Below are 19012 nucleotides of genomic sequence, written 5' to 3'. Positions count from 1 at the left end.
CCCGCTGGAAAAGAATCCTTACCAACATGGCGGATTATATGTTCCATTATAGCCTGTAGGTGACTACCCTCTCCCCGGGGAACACTTCCGGTAGCGTTTCCTGTGTTTGTAAACTGAGAAAAATTGGAAGTGCGACAAGAAATATTATTCTGCGAAACTTGGAAAGACGAAAGGTAAACGACTTGCGTGATTACGTACATAGAAACAAGCTTTTGTGTTTCAGTATATATAGGTAAAGTATTTTGAAGAAATAAAGCCAATGATACTTATTGCAATTTGTAGTCGGCGCTCAACCCGCACGCCCTGCCTCGCTGTTGTTGTGTTGTCTGGGGCGGGGGGTGGGGGTGCGAGGATAGTTTTGCTCCAAAGCCTAGTACCAGCTAGGAAGCTAACGCCAGTGAGATTAACTTGTGTGCTGGCCCATTACCCACATGTATTACACGTTCCGTTGCTGATTCACAAAATAGTTAGTTTAATCCTATACCTGATTTCCGTCGTTGGCATGATCTATGTGTGTTAGATTTTCGGCCTCAAACTCATTGATTGAAAGCCTAACTGCTAGCTAGTTAGCTTGTTAGCCTGCCATTAATAAGTCAGTTTTCATCTCAAGCTAGTAAATGTTGTATTTTATCTTATCTTTATAGGCAGCAACGTTCACTTATTGAGTTTATCTAAATCCTTTATGGTGAATATAAGGAGCCAGCTTAAAGGGAAAATGATGTAAACTAGCTAACAGAAAGATGTAAGATACCTTGGTTTGTGCCTGTAACTGTTTTTGTAGTGTTTATTGCTTGCTTCCTTGCTCGTGGATATTTTGTCTATTGAGTTTCAACTTTAAATGTTTAAACCTGCATTTCAGAGCATACTTAACATTTTATACCGTTTTTTGCTACCCTCTCATTATTCCAGTTTTTTCTTTGACACTCCAGCTTAACCAGGTTTGTCACTAATATTCAGTTCACCTCAGGAAGAGGTGGCATGCACCAAACCATTGGGTTTCCAAGCCTGCTATTTGACCATGACAAACAGACTTGACAATATGACTAAATTCACTGACATTGATTTTAATTTGATTGGCATCTTGATCCCTAACAAACGAGTCAAAGAAGCGGACCAATCAATCTTGGCTTCACGTCCCTCCTCTATTTTCAGGCTTTGGGCCCTGATGATTTGGGTGGGTGTGGTCTCTTCCAGTACCTTTCATCCTGAGTGAAGTCCCCCCTCTGTTTCCCCAAAACACACCCATTCAACGATGACACACCATCCCAACAACACAGTGCGAGACCATATGAAATGGGTCAGTGGATTTCCTCTCATTTCCAGAATCACCTTCATTGTTTTTGTTCATTTATAGTCTCTGTGCCTTACTTTCAGACTCCGTAAGCCTACATGCAGGGCGGGGAGACTTACGTTTTCCTTTACGCTCACTTGTTTTGTTCTAGAGGTTTTTTTTGGTCCCCTCCTACCCCGAACATTGGCAGCTCCCTAACATGTCCGTCTGTGTTGTCAGGCTGGGCTGCTGGGCTGTGAGGCGGTGCTGTCCAGCATGGCACTGATGCAGGCCAACAACATGACAGGCCAGAAGAAGATGATGTCACCACTGGGCCAGGGACACGGCCAGGGCCAGAGAAGCAGCCAGGAGAGCCACCAGTCCCACCACAGCCAGTCCCACTCCCATCCCCACCACCACCACAGTCACCAGGGCCATGGCGGGCACCACGGGCACCAGGCGCACCACAGCCACATGGTCCTGCCCTCAGGGGTGAGCTGCCCGCCCCTGGTGAGCGACAGCACACTGCCGTCCAAACAGCGCACCACAAGGGCTTTCTTTATTTTTCTTCTCAATGTTGTGTTGTCTCAATGCTGTTCGTTTGCTTTGCATATAAATAATGCAACCTCCCTGAACACGGTCTCATGCCTGGGTCTGGACTGAACTCCAATCCCCGCATCCTGGACCAATCCCAGGCATCATCTGTGTCCAGGAAGTTAGCCCTCAGTTGACTTGTTCCATCCTTGTTTTTGGTTGAGCATGTTTTGTTCCTCCCCCAGTTAATCCGCAAGGATGGAGAGTTCCACTCGTCCCGGCTGCTGGAGGAAAAGGACATGCGGGCAAACCAGAATATGCAACCCAAGAAGAAGCACCGGAAATCAGGGACGCCCAACAAAGTGAGAGAGAAAGTAGAGGTAAGTGTTTCCCACGCACCACAACGTACGCACATGCCCAAGTCATCATCGACCAACTTCCTGTATATAGACACTGCTGGATTCTGGACTTCTGAAGAGATCGAAATATTAATCCACCATTGGAATTATCTCAAACTAGGCCTCACCGTGTCCGGGAACACCCCCCTGTGTGTCCCAGCAGGTGGAGATGGACATCGATGGAGACAACTCCCTCAAGGTCCAGAAGAACTTCATCTGCGAGCACTGCTACGGTGCATTCCGAAGTAGCTACCACCTCAAGCGGCATATGCTCACCCACACAGGTGATGGGATTATGTCAAAGCTGTGGTTGTAGAACGTTCTGTGCCCAGATACCAGGACAAAACGATACCCTAAACTCGCAGGAACAAACGTACGTCTGACACACATTGCTACTTTCAGGTGAGAAGCCGTTCGGGTGTGACGTGTGTGACATGCGGTTTATCCAGCGCTATCACCTGGACCGGCACAAGAGGGTCCACAGTGGAGAGAAGCCCTACCAGTGTGACCGCTGCCAACAAGTAGGACAACATGCACACCCATGTATGACCTATGTTCCATTCCTCCCCTGTTCTCTGGTTCCATGTATTGCGTTTTTTTTTCTCTCCACTTCTTTCATCCAGAACTTCTCGAGGACGGACCGCCTCCTGAGGCACAGGCGCCTGTGTTCGGTGGGAGGCGTGGCCAAGGAGGAGGGCCAAGCGTGCTGCGAGGGCCGCTCGTACTCCCAGGACCCTCCCTCTCACACGGCCACGTGGAGCCCCCTACAACCCCCCAGCAACCGCCTGACCGTCTGACCGCTACCCCCCCCCCCCCCCCCCCCCATCCCTACCTCCCTCCCAGGCCTCCCCCCGTCCTCCCTTTAGAGAAACCCACACTCACACAAGACGGCATCCTGACTTGGCTTGCCGCTCAGTGCTGCCACGTGCTGGAGCACTCCAGTACTGCAGCATCGGCCAGCCACGAGCCAGCTAAGACGTGACGAACCAAACATTTTAATTTGTTCTCTCACCAGCTCATATCCTGAGATTGGGATAGTGAATTATTTTGTACTCGTTTTATTCTTGTTTTTTGTAATTGTTCCATAACGTCTTGAATCTGGTACTGACAAAACAGGGATGTCAGAGTGGACGGTGGGCTTAAAGTAGGCTGTCTGTCTTCTTACCAAGGCAATAACTGATGAACAGACACAAGAAGCCTCATCCCCAGAGAGGTGTTGTGGACCACCTGTAAGTAAGGATCCTCCTTGTGAGGTGGGTAGTGTGTGGTGGGATCCACAGGGCCCCTTCCACTTGGCTTTTCCCATCTATTCACCATTGGGCAATACTGAACAGTAACCTGGAATGAGAACTCTGGTGTCTGATACTTCCTATGGACAGGAATGTGTGAATGGCACTCTGAGAACACCTGAATCTTTGTGGCCTTGCCAGCACCCATCCACCATCAAGTTGGTTTTAATGACTCTACTGATAGCATACTAGTTAGTTGTCCTACTTGTTTTAGTGAATGGTTTGACTATACTAGTTCACTAGTCAGTGAACAGATATAGTGACTAGCCGATCCTGCCTTGATGTAGTAATGATCAATCGAGAATGGGGTCATTTGTTCTGTCATTTGTCCACACATCCATCCAGCCCTACTTTTGTGTTTGCTTAAAGAATGTTAAAGATTAACTTAACTTTCTACACAAGATAAGACACTGGTCGGTTGAAAAAAAAAAGTTGTTAAACACTGGTCAGTGCCGATGTTTACCTCTAAAACCTCTCCTTGTTGTCGTTTCAGATAACAGACTTTGTCTTTTCAATTAAATTACAGTTTTGCTCCCAGAAGGTTTTTGTATTTTATAGTACTATGTTAATTGTTTTATTTTGTATTGTTTATTTCTTCTTTTTTTAGTTCTAATTGTGTGTCAGCCTGTATGGAAACCCCTTGGTCTTGTCCCCCTCCCCCTATCACTCAGTGTTACAGTATTCTGATAAGCTGGTCCAATGTCACCTATCTGTCGTCCCATAGCGGGAGGACGAACCTGTCAGCATGGACCCATTCTGACTCTGGTCTCTTAACTGGACCACGCCATATTGTGTCTGTTACTTTACTCCTGGCATCTTCAGTGAAGATGACTATGTTGACCTAGTGGGAAAGGAAACCCAGGGATTCTTTCAAACACCGTTGTGAAAGTTCTCTGTAAACACTGGAATGACAAAGCCCAAACCTAGAGGACACTTGTCAGCTTCAGCAGATGTTCTCTGCGTAGACGGGACTGGTTTGGTAGACCAGGCGTATTACAGTCAGACTCTTAGTTGCAGTATATCAAAGCAGTTTTGGACCTTTCAGTGAGACTTCATACAGTTTCCCTAGCGCCGATTTGAAGTTAATATATATATATATATTTTAAAGTGTATTAGGAGTAGAGGCAGCGCTGCCACTAGTGCCCGTCTAGTAGCAGTCATGATTAGTTATTTTTTTATCATTTGTTTTTTGCATGCATTTGTGATCCCCCAAGATAACTGAACTAAGGGATTTTATATTCATTTTGTTTTTGGTTAAGAGAGTAAGAATGTTTTTTGATAAAGATAACATTTGTTTTTGGAAAAGAAGATCTTTGTTATAACCGTGTTTCTAGTCCTATCACAGGTAAAGTCCATTTTGACCCAGTAAGGCATAATGTAGTTAATGGAAAGTTAGGGCCTCAAGCTTGAATAAAGATGTTTCTCTTTTTAAGTTGGTGTGCTCTAATTCATATGATCCGTCCATTGTTGTATTGATACTTGTCATTGGGATTCAGTCAGATAAATCTAGATTCTGGATATTTCCCACATTGTCATTTTACTGATCTTACCAGCAGATGGCACAAGTTCACATAAATCTGTTGAGTGGCATCTGGATTCAGAGCATTTATACTAATGCAAAAGGTTGGTATGAATTTAAAGTTTACGTCTTTTTTCTTATTTAAATCTTTGTGTTATTTTTAACGACTGATAGTGTTCTGTGTAACTTATGTTTGTTTCTTATACAACAATCATCATTCCAAGGTTGTTAATTACATCACATCCACCACAAGAGGGAGCTCTATTCTCTGTTGCTCAACAACAGACCTTTACCTTTACCTTTTTTCCTGGAACTGTCCAGCCCTGCCTTCCAGGAATCATGGATTTTTATTTTCAGAGTATATCCATACTGATGGATTGCTTAAAATTGATTGAAAATACATCTAATTATATAACCTCCAACATTCTACAGAATAATGCGAAATAAAAATGTGTGTGACAGAGAATATGGCCAACCCTTCGAGAACCTTCCCCTTCTTATTGACCAGCCCTTTAATTAAAGCTTCGGGGTAGGAAGGATGAGATCAGCTTGAAGGCTGCTGGGAGTGTGTGCTTTGGCCCATGGGAGATATTGGCTCCTTCTCTGGTACCTGATTTACTGCACAGGTCCACAGCACTTAACACAGGGCCTTCTTAAGTGAGGGAGAAGAGAAAAGATGGGGGGACACCACTTTATCATCGCAGAGAATGCTGAACTTACACAGCTTTGAATTAAGCCTTAAGAGAATAGACTGGAGTCGTTCCATTCAGTAGAGAGGTGATTATAAAAGGTGAGTCTAGTTACTACAAAAGTCTACAGATTATTCAACAGAGTAGGCTAAATCTTCAATACCTATCTGTATCTGCTCGTTTTATTCATGTAAAAACAAAGTTTTCATTTTCTAGACAGTTCCTGTTGAACCTCGTCTCTGATAGTCAACTCAAGGCTAAACAAAGTATGTAACCTACATTTCAGTTGGCTACACACACTGTTCAACTTCACGCAATTTAGGCAATCTGTCTTGTCAAATGTATTTTTTCCCCATGGTGTTGGTTGCCGTTCTGTTCCTATTGTCAGATAGCTCTCACGAAACCCTTCTAACAATAGCGCCCTTCTCGTTATTCCCGAGGTGTGGGAGCGTCTCTTTATTTCGTGTTTGATTAATAAAGGAATCAGGTGCTCGAAAGCAGTGATCGGCTTGCCACCATCCATCACATGTTTGACAAGGCACCTCTCCGTGTTAATTAGCGGTGATATTTAAGTGAGCAGAGGTTTGCCACGGCCGTCAGCATGGCAGCGCTAGCTCGTCATTAAAATTTCAATTCCTCTGTCCTCACTTTTCATCTCCCCAGACACTCCCACACCCCACCCTTGGCAAGTATGACTGCAGGCTGACTACAAGTGATGAGAGTGAAATATTAATACAGGAGTTGTCTTCCAACATAAGGGTTCAGTCCTGAGCCATGGGCCTTGTGATTAATCAATAGTTCTTACACATCCACTTATATTTTAAGTTTGTCAAATAGCTGTTACAGTATGAAAGATAACATGGTTTGCTAACTTTCATCTTAAAAGGCATATTGTTATTATTTGCTCTATACTGTAGATATTTGTTTGATTTTGAAAGACATTGGCTACAATTGCCAATGTTTTAGCATTGTGATGCTTAAAGAAGTAGACCATCAACAACTGGAGAACTGCAGCCTACTGTGGAATTTGATAATTGTCAATGAATTGTTGACAATTGAGTTGTATGCTTAGGAAAATTTGAAATTATTGAAACGAAAAAATATCCCTTTTGCTTTGTGGGGAAAAAAAACACAATAGGCTACAGTCATTTGTCAAAATGTTTTACATTTAGCTAATTTCTAAAGGTAAGAGCGGTACCACAAGGATTATGCAATGCAACTGCTTTTTGCACTGCATTACACAATTGTATCTTGTACATTTGTATTTTTTGTAATATTTGTATTTTTGTATTTTTATATTGTAAATTACGGCAACTTATATTTTATTTTATTGTATATTTTATTTAATTATAATTCCTCTTAGTACTGCTAGTTTATGTACCCCTAGTATAGATAGTCCACATATTTAAATTTTAGGTCCCTATATATTTATTGTATGCACCTTCCTGCCAAAGCAAATTCCTTGTCTGTGCAAACTTTCATGGCGAATAAATCCCCATTCTGATTCTGATATAAGGAATATGTTTTAGTAAGAAATGTAACTTGGTCTTATGTAATTGCACACCGTCTCAAGGAAACTGAGACTGACAGTTCTCTCCTGGGACGTGCAGGAAATTGAGTCTTGATTAAATGGCAGCCATCTTACTTGTTTGTCTAGCTGACTGACAGACAAAATGGCTTCCAAAGGAAAAAAGCAACAGGCAGGTTTGTTTCATGCAAAAAGATGATGACTAGCAGCCCCTTACTGTTCCATATTCAACTGCTTTTTGACATTGTCAACCCAATTACCTCTGAGCAAGATTAATTAGCACATGAAAATCATTCCCAATCCTTATAGCCTCATCCCAAGTCGTCAAATCAGGGACAATCACAAGTGAGTCTGATACGTAATATGGGAACAATTTTAAGGTGGCCTACTTCAATGTTTGTTGTAAAAAAAAAAGAATGCATATTCATAACCTTGCATTAGTGCATCCACTCAAACTCAAAAGCTCTAAATGAGTCTTATGTTGTTTAGTATTTCTCTTGTTTGTCTCTGTTACTGGGGAGACTGTACAGGGAGAGCTGCAGGGGCCCCAAGCAGCTGTCTCACCGTGCTCCTAGGTTTGAGTGCTCTTTAACTCTCCATTCACACCCATGCTAGCTAGGAGGGGGGTTGGACTAGAGGAGTGGGCCCAGCTTAGTTGAGCAGCACCTCATTGTTAAGATTTATCTGGCTCGAGAGTCATCCACATTCCCCTTGACAGGATGGACACCCCGGCGCTCTGCCGATGGTGTAAAAATCACTTTCCAACGGAGGCGCATTTAGCCTCGACAGATACATTAACATGCCGTCGCCCCACACCACCCCATTAATCTGCAGCTTGTTGGGACGCGTTGGGCCGAGGCGAGGTGGACTCCCAGAGGAACATGCAGCCAGCCAGCCTGTCGAGGGTCCCTCAGAGAGGGCCTCCACAGCATTGCACTCCAGAGGCTGTTTACCCAGTCCACTCACAGGTCCAACCTTCTCAGACCAGGCTCTTATTTAGAACTAGGAATTGAAATATGTCCTAGTCCACATTCTGTGAACTCACAACTGAATGATGAGAACCTGGAGAATGTGGACAGGGAATGTAGGAATGTGGGAATGTAGACCACCAAGAAGATCTGATTTGGGCCAAAGGTTTGAAAGTCCATGAGGACCATGAGTTTGTTGCCACAAAGTCATGGACCCAACTACTAGCCATTGGCTTGATGGAAGAAATACAGGCATTTTTTTAATACCAAAATGGAGGGGGAGTTTCTAAACATACCCCAACGGTAGCCGATAGACTCTGGCATTCTGTCTTTTGACTGACTGTATGGCTCACAGTACTAGCTGCATAATCTATCAATGAAGCTGTTCCTGAAATCAATATCCTTAATCACAGAGTAGTGAGTGAACAGAGTAATGGAGATATCAAACTATAAGTTAGTGTATTTTATACTCTGATCTTCTCATAGACAGCACAGTGACAGTGAGTATGCAATGCATCTCTGAGCTCCAACGTTCACACGCCCTTCTCTCACGGAGTTACCCAATCACAAGGAACCATCCACTCCAGGGCTTCCCTCTCCATTTTCCAGCGATTTTCCACCCGAGCAGACCGCCATACGGGAGGAGTTACAGGGTGTGGACGGATCATATACTGGAGGAGGGGATGACGCATGAATCCTTGGGGGCTTTGATAGACTGGGCCGACCTTGACTTTCACCCTTGGAGATTCTCCCAGGTCATGGCCGTTCCCGCGGCACATTCTTGTTCCTTTCTGATCTCTGGGGATAAACTGTCAGACGGATGAAGAGATAGGCCCTTGTAGATGGATGATGTGTGTGGCTCCATGCTCCGATCCTGCAGTGCACAGCAGTGGGTAGATAGAGTCAAAGTGACTTTGACAGTTTGCTTCTGTTGATTAGCTATGCAATAAATTGATTTACCTTCCATCGTTTAAGGTCCTTTGACCTATTATAAGTCATCTGCAGCCTCACTGATCCTATGATGTATGTGGGAGTAAAGGTGTGGCGGGATGGGAAAAGAAAGGATGGGAGAGTTGGATGGGTGAGGAGGAGTTCAATGATACTGTCCACTCATCCTTGACAGAGTGTAGACCATAGCCGCCCTAAACTACTCATTTTAACTGTGGTAGAGACGGATAGAGAGGGAAGCAGAGGTTCTGATAGAACGATTTGCTGGACAACTTTATGAAAGGCGAGCCTTCGTGTGTGATGGGATTTAAAGATCAAGAAATACCCCCAACCTTGAAGACAATCTCAACATTATCATACAATAGGCTACTCCAGCAATTTAAAGGATACTGTAAGTATCATATGTTGAATCGTGTACTCCTGAGAAACACACTATATTGTCATTTGTATTCTTTGTAATTATATAGCTCTTTTCCCTAACCCTCCAGCAGGTCTCTCCTCCTCTTGTGACGTCAGAAGTGTTACACACCAGCGCCATCTCCCTTCAGGGAGAAGATTTTTACGATTGCAACCTGACACCATTTCTGTGTCCTATAAGCGACAGAGCCGTAACTCACTTCAAAGGCAGCAGGCATCAAATCACAGCGCAGCCATAAATTAGCCTGTCAAGTCTCGGCCAATGAGAGCAAAGCACTAAATCTCTGCTGTCACGCTGGCGGCCAATGAACAGAGGACAGCGGTAAATCTGCCAAGGCTTCGTCTGTTAACGGCGCTGCAGTGTGGTGTGGTTGGGGAATCCATAGGGAGGGTGGGGGAGAAAGTGTGTGAGAGAGAGAAAGAATAAATGACAGAGGGGGAGGAGGGGAGAGGATAGAAGGCTCAGAGGTACGCTGCAGAATAAACTGCTCATTTTCTCTCTCTCCCTCTGTCTTTTGTTAGGTGGAAAACCCACAACTGAGCACAGTTTAGTAAAATAGTAGAGCTCTGACTGGGCAGGTGAAGGAATTTGGGGAATAAAACAAGACCAAACATGGCCACAATAGAGGAGAAACACATGTCCTGCAATGGACATTTCGGGGTAGAATAACAACAGAAACAAACGTCTGGAACACTTAACTGCCACCGCAAATGTCTGTTGTCGACTGTCTACAGTGAACTTGAGTTACAGCCATTCTTGAGGCCTAACTCTTGCATCAGCTTGTCTGCTCCCTAAAGTTTGACCGCTGTATTGAACTAACCCTGTAACCTCAGGTTGTCAGGAAATGGCACATTCGGTGCTCAGCCACTGTAGCAGAGACTGGACTAGACACGAGGCAGGCTGTTGGAGGCCCCAGATATGTTCTGCTAGATCCTGCAGGCAAGCAAGATGAGGAGCAGTGTAAGAGGCCACTGCAGTATGGAGGAAGCCAGGCCTGGGGGAGGGTTCTATTGGCTTCTAAATCAAAAGGAGGAGGGTGGAGGGGAGAGGCAGCTCCACCCACACAGAACATTACAGGCTGGTGTTGACTGCATGAGGACTATGTTCATGTCTCACACAGCCAAGCTATTTCTTTAAAGTATAGGGTATAGGGATGTTCTGTATAGCTACCTATTTATTTTACAATCAGTACAATTCAGCAATGAAGTTGCACCATAGCCATACTTTCTAAATGCACTTGAAATGGTGCAATAGGAGGGACACTTCATCCCGTTCTTCCTGATGAAGATGTTTTCATGAACTCAGCCAAAGTTCAATATTGTGGCACAGAAATAGATGAATAGCTGTGCAGTTCTCTGAAATGTTATTATTCAAGTGAAAAAAAGAAGCACATTCTCACATCGAACTATACCAAAATGGCAGCCAATAAACAAGTCACTATCATTTTCCAATCATAAATTAACACCAGATAAAATATTAGCAAAAAAGGATTTATGGTCACCTTATTTCATACTTACTACAAATACAATGGTTTCGTATTTTTCTGGTGAGAAACAAAAATAGAACGTTGAATTACGACACAGGGTGAACAGAAATGCCATGGAGGTGGTGTTGTTTTTGGCTGACTTGTCCAGCGAGCAGCAATGATTCTCTACTCTATAGGAATCCATAAACAGGCCCCTGTGAGGGCAAGCTTGGTCGTAAAGCAGGTCACACTGCGGTGGAACTGTTGATGAGAGGAGCGAGGGGAGGGTCCACCCGTGCCTCGGACTCACATCTCAACGGAATCAGAACCTTTTCTTCCAAATACAAGCGCGCCTTTTTTCATCACTCCTAATTCACAAATTCTATCTGCTTCGAAAGACATCCTCTGACAAGATCATATTTTTCTGCCAAAACACTGAACTACACAGGGCAGGCCAGACAACAAAGAATACACAGTGTGTCAATGGGTGATGTATGTTATGGTCTGACATAATTCACTAATGAGGTGATGATCGAGTTATAATTGTGTCATTTCATTTGAATGTTTGCGCAGTGGTGAACCTCTTTACTGCCACTGCCTCTGGTGCCAGTGTTGTCTCTCGCTGAGGAATACCATTTAGAGGGAACTGGAGCACACACACTCTCGATGACATAAAGACTCTGTAAGCTTGCAGATGATGATAATTTATTGACACTAACTCACACACTCCCGACACACAAACTCTCACTCGTCCTCTCTGGCACACAGCACACACACACATGCAGTCAGACACTCACTTTCTGCATCGATCAATTATAGGGCTCTGGCCCACACGTCTCTGACAACTTTACAGCATGTTATGTACAGCGTGTCAAGTCGCTGCATTTCAAACTATTATACTCATTCCTGTATAATTAATATAAATTACCTCTCTGGCTTTTTACGACAAGCAACTGTAATTAGTGGATGAAAGCAGGGTCGTTGGCTGCCCCAAGGTGTCGCTGGGCTATCTGAATGAGAAGCTGGGGAGGGGGATGGGACGCGCTAGGCACCTTGGGTGGGTTTCATTTCATCCCTCTCTCTTCCCTGCTGTGGCCTCATCCAATCATGCTTGTAGCAGCCGAGCTCTGCTAACCTCATCCTCTTTGACCTTCACCCCCCTCCCCTCCCCCTTCCCTCTTCCCTTGATACGACCCACTGGGATATAAAGGCCAGATTGTTGTTTTGCATTATTGTGAAATGCGATTCACATTTAATTTGTTTTGGGATCAGTAGACTGCTTCCTAGTTGAACGCACAACCACACTTGTTGTTTTGTGGTAGAAGCCTACCTATTCTGATTGTGATTCTCTCCTTCTCCCAGACAGAACAGCTACTGTAAGTCCTATAAGCTAGCTAGCAGAGACAGTGTGTAGCTACAGCATGAAAGGGTCTGACTGGCAGCTAGCCAGGACGATAGGTCCACAGGTCAAAACCAATAACTGTTTCATTAACTTGTATTCCTCTATCGCTCCCTTTCTTTCTCTCTACTGGCAGACAGCAACGAAGAAGCCTGTGTGTCACTGTGGTCTCCCCACAGTTAAACAGGGATTGTCACTTAACAGACTTGCCTGTAGTAGTTCTGGAGCTTGTGGACAATTAAAACAAGTTCAATCAAACACAAAGACCTACAAGGAGACAGGAGTCCTTTAGCAAGATGAATCACCTTTCAGACAGAAGGGCACTTCTAAATTGGTCAAATTAATTAACATTTGAGGTTCGCTCAAGGATGGCAGGGTTTCACTTAATGTAGTTACAACTTGCAGGGATGGGGCGATGTTTCAACCCCCCCTTTGCCGTGTTTATCGGCAGCGACTGGAACTCCCCCTCCTGCTCCAGGGTGTGCGGAGCCCAATGTCTCAGCTCTCCTCCTTTATCTCCTTCTCCGTCTTCCTTTGATATGTGAGCCAAAGCATGATCACTTATAAAATACATCAGAGAGGAGAGGGAGCGGGCCAAAATCAAGAGTGCTGTTCCACATCCATTGTTTTTCTTCATAGAGATATGGGCCCTCTGCCTTTTGGCCCTCGTCCCATCTCTTCCTGTCCAGGACAGGCCACATCTGAGATAGCCTGAGACAGAGTAAGCGCGCCTGGGGGAAATACCCCACTTTAAACCCTTATTTAAATAAATGCATCTTTCCTTCAATCTCGATACACCGCCCCCCCCCCCGCCCCGCCCCCCCCCCCTGCCCCTTCCTTGAGGTCATACATGACAGGATAGGTGAAAGCTTGTTCTCATCTGCTTCCCTGCTCCACCAATCCTGGGATATGGAGAGGATGGATGAGTTACGATTACTCCGTCGGAGCTGTAGTCTTTAAGGAGCAACCATCTGGATTGAAACCGGTACCTTCCATGGGTCATCTTGGGAATCTGCCCGAGTGCAAGTTCACAGGTAGATGAACAGCAGACCACAGTGACAAAAACTATAGATTGACATTGAAGTGTTACCTAGACTGCAGTTTTAGACTCATGGTGTATTGCATATCTTCCCATCCATCGTCTCTGGAGGGCATTGTTCATTTGCATTGAAATAAGGGTATGTATATGTCAGCAGAGCTTCAGGAAATCAAGATTCATGTTGCTTCTCAACAGGGCATTGATGGTACGTGTGGGAACGTGACTGTGTGGAATCGTGATTACAGTTATAACGTATAGGTGACCTGACACCATTTTATTTATGATTCGGCATGCATGTGCATTTCCTATTATTGTGTGTGTAAGGTTATGTCCCTGTGACTACACTTCAAAACTGTACTGTGATTCATTGGCCACCAGAGGGAGCCCTATTCACAAATGCGCACCACAATCCACAAGTATACCACAACCCATGCACACTGAGATTTGTTAATGAGTAAAACAATCTCCAAATCTGTAGTCACAAAGGCAGGCCTTTTAATTAGCTGTTTCAGTGCGCATTTCTGGATTGTGGTACCCAATATCCCCTGCACCAAATGTAATTGAAGATTCTGTTCAAACCATTTATTAAATTTATGAGTGATCTGGAGATGCAATTTACTTGGACACACACAGAGATTCTGAATTGAATGTATTCAAAGTATTTGATGACAGATGACGACATCAGTATAACACACTGCATCTGACATACAGATTTTCATTAGAACTTTCACATCACCTAGAAATGTCTGTCTTGGCCTTTCATTAAGGAGACAGTACTTGATGGACTGTACAGTACTTTGAAGAAAGAAAAAAACCCTGCCTAATATGATAATATGTCTGCACTAACTGGTACATGGAATGTTAACACAAGTGATGGTCACAAAGTTTTTATGGATGAGGAAAAAACCTCCCGGGCTATTTCAACCCACAACCCGTGCGGTGGTAGGAATGTGTATCATCCAGTATCTAACAAACCTCACACTATTGATTTATATGGTAGGCAATAGACCTTTTGCTTCTGATCTACATATGAGATGTGATTGGTTGAGCCACTGCACTTGTCATAGTATTGATTGGAGGACAGGTAGGCAACGTGGAGGCAGAGTGGGAATGGAACTACGTCAATGTAGTGGTGCATGTTGCCCAATCGGTCCTATCGAAGCAGAGACCATTTGATCTGTTCTTTGGCAGACTGCAGCACCTGTGAATAAAAATATGTGATTGTGAGAAACAGACTAAAAACCCACTAAGCCAACACTACGAATTATTTGACACAATACAAAAACGAAAACAATGACATTTAAATCAAATGGCATATGTGCAAGAGAACAATGGCTAATTCAAGGATGTAAAGCGAGTCCAAATCAAGCCAAAGAAATTACGATATGGTTCTACAAAAGTTTTACAGACTACGAGATGAGTAATGCCAGTAAAGGGAAATATGCAGGAATTAATTCATCATCTTAATTTGTTGAACGAGAGGCCAACCATAACCATAAAGCATGAAGAAGGGGAACAGCAGTTAATCACCGCCACAGAAGGGATGGCGGCAGCCTGTCACAGGCCTCTTAAATGAGAACATTAATCAGGGGGAGCGCACACGCTCGCACGCACACAAAGTAACGGAATCACCGCTGGCTACTGACGACTAATAATTGGTAATCATATGCAGTTGGTGATCATATTACAGTTGCAGAGTGGTTTCCTGGTGTGCACATCACTATGCTAGAAGCAAGGTGATGTTAAAAAACGGTTTCCACACATATCTCACAAGTAAAGACATGGGGCATCAATGCTGAACAATGCCGGTGTTTTTCCTACCTGTGTGACAGTCTGCTCTGTTAAAGGCACGTCATCGCCCTATAAGAGAGAAGACACAGACGTGTTTAGATTGTAGAAAGAAAGAAAAAATTGTCGATAACAGGAAGTGAGGACAGGAGAAGAGCCTTTTACCCTCAGCGCCACACGGTGGACCACCTGCTGTGGGTCGCTTTCCAAGATCACCCTGCAGGGGGAGCCAGAGATACAAAGACTGATGACTACTGTAAGATGTGACAGCAAGAAACCAGACTAAAACACAACTGACATATATATATAGTTTTATATTTTTCTTTAAACTCACCCCCCATCCACAATCTCATCCACTGCCAGGAAGAGACCTTCCATATTCTCCAACAATGCTCTCCTCTCCACATTCTTCCTGCAAATGGACAGAACAGACAGGATGTCATTCACATACAACGTCCACATGTACTGAACACACACAACTTGATGCCTGGTATATTGAGCTCTCACCTCAGCATTTGGCTCAACGAGTCAAACAAACAATTTAGAACTGCCATTAACATCAACTGGGAAAGTAAAAAGAAATAACACAAAGTTTGGATTTGAGTTAAGCACAGCTGAAGACAAAGTTTGGATTTGAGTGAAGCACGGCCGATAGGAATAAATTTGGCAACATTGTGAGGACAGTTTACCTCGTTTTCATGGGAACTTCCAATAACATAGAAGAAGAGGTCTATGTTGCTCTTGTAGACCACTGTGAGACCCTCAAGTAATGCTATCTCGCCTAAGGGCAATCAAAAACAACACAATGATGCATAATTACAGAGGCAGGGTTGACATCTGATGATTCTTTGTGTATGAGCTTCTTACTGTCAGTTCGATGTGTCTTGTTAAAGATGTTCTTCTCAAAGGCTTTCTGTTCTTTCACTGTGGGGTATGTCTCATCGTAATACTAACGAGAAGACAAATGCAGGTTAGAGTACATTTAGATTACTGTATTCTCGTACTAGCGATTTAGAATGTGATTTAATGTGGGCTAAAGTATCTTGTCTTTGAATTCCGTCACACACACACAGCTAGAAGAGCTAGCCAAGTTCAGTACAGTACAGTATACATCAAGAACTAAATCGAACTCATCATACCTTTGCATATAGTCTATCTCCATCATTGTCCAGAATGAGCACGGCTTTGACTGTGTACAATGAAGGCTCCTGTCGAAACAATGAAATACAATGCTGACACTTTAGAACCACTCAGTCTGGTTTGTTTGGCTAGCTAGATCAAGACGGTTAGCTATGTGAAAGGAAACACGTTTAAACAGGTCAACAAGTTTGTCCAACCAATTTAATCTGGATGTTAGCTAACTGATGTTGTCGGCAGATTAGCTGTGTCGACAATAAAACGTATTTTGGAGAGTGTATCTACTACTACAAGTCAGTCGCTAACACTAGTTGGCTAGCTAACGTTAGTTGGCTAGCTAGCACATCTTGTTGTTAGCAAGCTACAGTAACAAATTAATTTTGCTACAATTTCCGCAGTCAGGTCTCATCTTAATCTATCCTGATTCTATATGTCAATAATATTATAAATACCTTGAAAATTACAAATGTATATATGAATATATCAGAATTATTACCAGTTTTGGGGAATCCATCGTCTTCTTGTCACGTACAGCTAGCTACTATACCCTGTTTCGCTAAAGACTACAATTCAATAAGTGCTAGTTGAGCTAGCTAGCTAGCTAGATGGATGATGACGTCAGTCACTGACTGTCATCGACCAGCTCACATCCTGTGCCAGGGTTCGGAAGCACACACAGGCTTCAATTTGAAGTGAAGTTAAAGTTTCGTAATTGGTTTTGAGTTATCGTCATTATATGCATATTGATATAGATGGTAATTAAATAATTTGTGTATGTGCATAAAGAGACTATAAAGCAAATACATCAAGGTTATTATAACTGTTGTAAATCTCTGCCAGTTGATTGTGCGGCTACGATGTTTGTATTTACTGTCACTGTCCTCTCCTCCAAGCAAACTGGCCACATCTTCTGGGAAGCATCAATCTACAAGCTGAGGCCAATGGGGATTTCCCTTCGCTATCCCACTCCATAAATAACCAGAATCAATCTTTACCATATTATTTTGGTGAACATTAATCATGATTCAAATCAAAGAGGAGAGTAGGCCTACAGAAAGGGGCTGTGTTGATAGACATATAGCGAATTTGTCCTAAACAGAATGAATGGTTTATGGGACATGGAAGCTATAGGCCAATGATTTAAACTGTAAGCAACAGAAATGTGGGTAACCATCACATTTTGCAATGTGGCAATGTATGCTCACAATGTAGTCTAACCACTATGATGTTGTAATTACCCTTGAAGTCAAAGGAAACTATCTTAACTATTGTAGACCTAGTGGGGGGAAAGCATTTTTCTCAATGGCCAATAGCTTGTATTTCATTTTTAGACTGTAGGCTACTAGATTTAACATGATTTAAAATCTTGAAATCAACTCAAAATGTTCATTCAGCATCGTCATAAAATAGGTTAACATACCTCAGTGTTGTCACATTGAAGCGGTGTGTTATTTCACTTAACCTTGACTTGCTGTACTTTCATATATTCAGAAGATCATGAATAGATACATGTATATCATCAAAACGTGATCAGACATAAGAGAATAATAATAGCAACAGTAATAATATAAATAAATAAAAAACAGTTGCATGGTCAAATTGAGGAAAATAATGAAAAAGAGTGCAGTATGTCCTGTAGGTGTGTACAAGTTGCATATGCACATATGGATCTTGGGGTTGGTGGGGGAAGTGAACTCAGGGTGGAGAGGCAGAGGGAAGGGAAGGGAGGATGCTGGGTGGCGGAAGCACTGCGGAGGTCTGATAAAAGCAGCTGTGGGTGATCATGCAGGGACCTGCTAACTGTTGTGGTTACTGGCAGGAGCTGGGGAGTGGAGAGAACCCCATGCTATCACAATGTCCCTCCATCCTCCCTGTCTTGCATCACTGTACACTGCTGCACACACAAACACACACGCTCACTCTCTCGGCTTAAGAGCAGGCTTTACCCATTCATATAGGCAGACACCACAAATGTATGTGACTGATAATCTTTTGGAAGAAATTAGACGATGATCTCATGGATTGCTGAATGTCTGTCGTGTTATAATATAACGCACACATGGGACACTATTCACACTTTGTCTTCCCACGCTATGAAACTGCCTGCCTCTTCCCAGCAATGCCCAAAACATTCCCTTGAAGAGACCACAATCAAGGCAAAAAATACTCTCTTTAGTGGTCAGAGATATACAGCCCTTCTTAAGGAGTGTGTTTTTAGATGGTTGTTAGAGCATGGCCGCAAATGCCATATTTCCCATCTTTAATGAGTAAACGGTGATCACAATCAACTGCCATGTGAGAGAAGGAGAGGAACAACCAAACATCTGAATTACAAGGGGGGGGGGGAAAACATGTCTCAAATGAGACTGATCTGAGCACAGGTGTTGTAGCCAAGTGTGTTCTTATGGTCAACACAGCACATGAGGTGGGTAGGTCAAATGTTCCTGTGTAAGGCTCTGTATGGCTCAGAAGGACTTTTAATAGAAACTCAAAGGGTTGGTTACCAGACCATGAAGTCACCAGCTATGACAGATATACCGTTGTTGACAGTGGCAGTCTAACAATAGCAAAGGGTCATGTGCAGAGATGTTAAAAACATGAGGCTGAGTGAGAGAGCTTCTCC

At 43.5% G+C, this 19012-nt stretch overlaps 2 protein-coding genes across 9 annotated transcripts; one reads left to right on the top strand and one right to left on the bottom strand.

Annotated features, from left to right (window-relative positions):
• Positions 1 to 36: 36 nt before the first annotated feature.
• znf740b (zinc finger protein 740b) lies at positions 37 to 4923 on the top strand. Of its 8 annotated transcripts, none has more exons than XM_062458737.1 (7): positions 37 to 173; positions 1153 to 1297; positions 1511 to 1762; positions 2050 to 2184; positions 2324 to 2486; positions 2605 to 2723; positions 2826 to 4923. In XM_062458737.1, exons 2-7 carry the CDS (start codon positions 1253 to 1255, stop codon positions 2997 to 2999), a joined length of 888 nt encoding a protein of 295 aa, XP_062314721.1. In that variant the 5' UTR covers positions 37 to 173; positions 1153 to 1252; the 3' UTR covers positions 3000 to 4923. The 8 variants fall into 8 exon arrangements, with proteins under 8 accessions (XP_062314721.1, XP_062314723.1, XP_062314722.1 ...); XM_062458739.1 differs by having other exon boundaries at positions 1511 to 1780; positions 2366 to 2486; XM_062458738.1 differs by having other exon boundaries at positions 1511 to 1780; positions 2363 to 2486.
• A 9108-nt stretch (positions 4924 to 14031) lies between these two features.
• copz1 (COPI coat complex subunit zeta 1) lies at positions 14032 to 17036 on the bottom strand. Its single transcript, XM_062458731.1, has 9 exons — positions 16886 to 17036; positions 16392 to 16460; positions 16120 to 16201; positions 15942 to 16033; positions 15760 to 15815; positions 15587 to 15664; positions 15418 to 15469; positions 15286 to 15324; positions 14032 to 14665 (listed from the first exon to the last, which is right to left on the bottom strand). The coding sequence occupies exons 1-9, from the start codon at positions 16901 to 16903 to the stop codon at positions 14618 to 14620; spliced, it is 534 nt and encodes a 177-aa protein (XP_062314715.1). The 5' UTR covers positions 16904 to 17036; the 3' UTR covers positions 14032 to 14617.
• Positions 17037 to 19012: the final 1976 nt, after the last annotated feature.

This window comes from Osmerus eperlanus, chromosome 4, assembly GCF_963692335.1.
Source record: "Osmerus eperlanus chromosome 4, fOsmEpe2.1, whole genome shotgun sequence".
Taxonomy (NCBI): Eukaryota; Metazoa; Chordata; class Actinopteri; order Osmeriformes; family Osmeridae; genus Osmerus; species Osmerus eperlanus.
This window is presented reverse-complemented; position numbering and strand designations above follow the sequence as displayed.

Coding starts and splice junctions, on each gene's coding strand:
- znf740b (XM_062458732.1), top strand. CDS start 1,253: ATGACACACCATCCCAACAACACAGTGCGAGACCATATGAAATGG. Junction 2,185..2,323: donor AAGTGAGAGAGAAAGTAGAG/GTAAGTGTTTCC, acceptor ATCTCAAACTAG/GCCTCACCGTGTCCGGGAAC. Junction 2,724..2,825: donor AGTGTGACCGCTGCCAACAA/GTAGGACAACAT, acceptor TCTTTCATCCAG/AACTTCTCGAGGACGGACCG.
- copz1 (XM_062458731.1), bottom strand. Junction 16,202..16,391: donor GAGATAGACTATATGCAAAG/GTATGATGAGTT, acceptor TCTTCTCGTTAG/TATTACGATGAGACATACCC. Junction 14,666..15,285: donor CAGAGCAGACTGTCACACAG/GTAGGAAAAACA, acceptor TTTTATTCACAG/GTGCTGCAGTCTGCCAAAGA.